This window comes from Plasmodium vivax, genomic scaffold (assembly GCF_000002415.2).
Source record: "Plasmodium vivax scf_6785 genomic scaffold, whole genome shotgun sequence".
Lineage (NCBI taxonomy): Eukaryota > Apicomplexa > Aconoidasida > Haemosporida > Plasmodiidae > Plasmodium > Plasmodium vivax.
In genome coordinates, this window is record NW_001850134.1 from 907 (window position 1) to 3,857 (window position 2,951).

Below are 2,951 nucleotides of genomic sequence, written 5' to 3' on the forward strand. Positions count from 1 at the left end.
AATTTAAATATTATATGTTATGTTTCACATTTGTTATTAGCAATTTATATACATCATTTTAATGTCAAAATTTAAAAAAAAATAATTTGTCTCCCTTACGTTTTATGTGAATTGATATATTCTCCATTTTCTGTGAATATTCATGCTTAATTAAAAGAGTTCATTTGGAAAAAAATATTATGATACTGTAATGGCTTGGACAAAAAGAGAAATAAGACGACCTTATTAATTGACCCCATTTGTCTATATTTTAAACTTAATATAGAGTAATCTAAGATATAGCAGCAGATTACGCGTGATAATTTTTCAAATGTACATGTGTGCGTAACTATGATATAAGCATCATTATATAACAGGATGGCACTCTTACCAGAGAATAATTGGGTACATTTATATTTTTATTGCTTAAATAGCATATCATTTCAATATTTTATGTTATTTTAAGCATAATAAAAGACACGTTCCTTAGTGAAAAAGTATATTTACATAACAACACTTATTTATTCCATTTAATTAATAGGAAAAACACTTAGAAAATTTGCCTTCATATAAGGAATATATAAAATTGGATAATGAGGATATTAAGGATTATAGCGATGATTTCTGTGTAAAAAAATTAGAAAGCACGAAAGAAGAGGATATAGCACTTTGTAATAAGGTATCGAAGCATTTAAAAAGATTATCTGGTCTACCTGATAATGAACGTAAACATGGCTGTTATTATTTTCAGTACTGGCTCTATGATCAGATAAGCAAAAAATATAGTGCTGATAATAAAATTAATAACAAACAAGTTAGTGATAAACTTTTTGATTTAGTGGCAACAACCATTTTGAAATCTCCTAATTTGGAACCTTGTCGATGTTATGAATCTGGGACACCGAGTGTTTGGAAAGAAGAAAAAGATTTGCATGATTATTTTAAAAATCACAAAGATATTGATTGTACGAAATCTGATAAGCCCACGTGTGAAAAATATGAGCGTTATGTTACCTACATTAATAAGTTATATGAAATAAAAGAGTATGATTGTTGTGATGATGACGATTTATTGGATCCATTGTGTGAACCTTATATCAATTGTAAAAGTCAGTATAGACCTGATGATTTATTAACTAAATTAAAAAAAGATCTCAAGGCATTGGAAGCAAAAGAAAAGGAAGTGCTGAAAGCGGTGGGAGGGGGAGACGCACCAGGTGCGGTGGTAGTAAATAAAGCCGCAGGACGTGATGTGCCAGGAAGTGGTAGGCCAGGAAGTGATGGACCAGGAAGTGAAAAGAACGCGCCGGGAATTGCAGGAGCTGAAGAAGGGAAAGATCTACCGGCAAAACCCGTAGCGGCAAAACCTGTAGCGGCAAAACCTGTAGCGGCAAAACCTGCAGAGGAAGAACCCCTTGCGGCAAAACCTGCAGCGGCAGAATCTGGAGGGTCACCCCCTGAAGTTGCAAAACCTCCAGCGACAGTATCTGGAGGGACCGAATCTGGAGTGGGAAAGCCTGCAGATGTAAAACCAGAAGGAGTAGAACAACGAGCAGTGCTAAAACCAGAAGTGGGAAAAGAAGAAACGGTAGGACCTGCACAACAAGAAGCACCACCACCACAACCTTCCCCACGAGCACCTGCACCTACAGAACCTAAAGAGACATTAGATGAACCGCAAGTACCTGAAGGGGAAGTGGATAAAGAAGAACCTGAAGAAACAGCAGCTGAAGATGGAGTAGATGAAGTAGCTGAAGTAGCTGAAGAGGAAGAAGCAGGACCGTTAGAAGGTGAAGAGACAGTCATTTTGCAAGATACAGCAACCGTTAGTGCCCCATCAGTACAGGACTCTGGAGCGGCTGTTCATGTAGCACCATATTATACTCCTGAGCTTGCAGGTAACGGAGCTCCTCTGACCAATGTCGATGCCCCTAGTGCTGTAGGAACTATACATGAAGAGTTAGACTCAAACTTTTTTCGTAACGTCATCATGGCCGTTGCAGTACTTGGAACAATTTTCTTCCTTTTCTACTACAACAGGGTAATTGCACATTATACAATATGACATATGAATATTGTGTTCGCAGCTATATTTTATTTTTATTTTATCTCCATTTTTACCATTTTACTACATTTTTACACCTTTTATTTTCTCTTTTGTATTAGTCTTCTCAATTAGAATCAAGTTATCGCAAAAAAAAAAAGAAAAAGGGAAAGATATTTGAGCATAATTACTACGAAGAGTATGAAAAGGAGTTAGAAATGTATGGTTCTGAGGAAACGTTTTTAGATTCTGAAACGGATCGATTATACTTGAATTACCACCCTGATCAAGACTCTTACTACTAATTAGACGTTTTTAACATGAAGCTGTTTGGAGCGTGCACATGGGGTAGAGGGGAAAGTACAAACATAACACAAGTGTCTATTTTTTATAAAAAGTGGAGATAATGAAATGGGAGAGATAAGCATGTTAACGTTAATGAGTGTTTTAGAAAAATGTACATGTTTGTACTAATCCTTAAGGCGTTTATCCAGATGTGCAATACGTCACATTAATTATTATTGGCAAAATGTAGCACACAGTATAGACCAATATAGAGTGAATTAATTATTTAAAAATGTTGGAATTATAGTTTGGGTGTGTATGAGAAAGACTGCTTCAGTAGCAGTGTGCTACATACCAGAATTATGTACTCTTATATTTCCATAAACTCTGTAAAAATGGAAAATAAGGAATGATATATGATAGGGGCGTCCCCCCAGTGCTATGCATTATCTAAATGTTGTTTAAAAAAAATATGTGTAGAAATATATTAGAGAGTACTACTTAATTTGCAAGGTCACATAAGACAATATGTTTGAATATTTCTATATGGATAAATAACAAAGCAATTGTTTTTACGACCCTTTGCACACACCTCTCTATATTTCATTTTTAATAATTAAAACTTTTGGATTGGTTTATTTGG

At 34.9% G+C, this 2,951-nt stretch overlaps 1 protein-coding gene across 1 annotated transcript; it reads left to right on the forward strand.

The window, feature by feature from the left end:
- Positions 1–357: 357 nt before the first annotated feature.
- On the forward strand, positions 358–2,328 carry PVX_078195 (variable surface protein Vir12-related; the record flags this gene model as incomplete). The annotated part of the gene is made up of 3 exons (XM_001612438.1): positions 358–384; positions 521–2,020; positions 2,146–2,328. The coding sequence occupies 3 exons, from the start codon at positions 358–360 to the stop codon at positions 2,326–2,328; spliced, it is 1,710 nt and encodes a 569-aa protein (XP_001612488.1).
- Between the last annotated feature and the right edge of the window lie 623 nt (positions 2,329–2,951).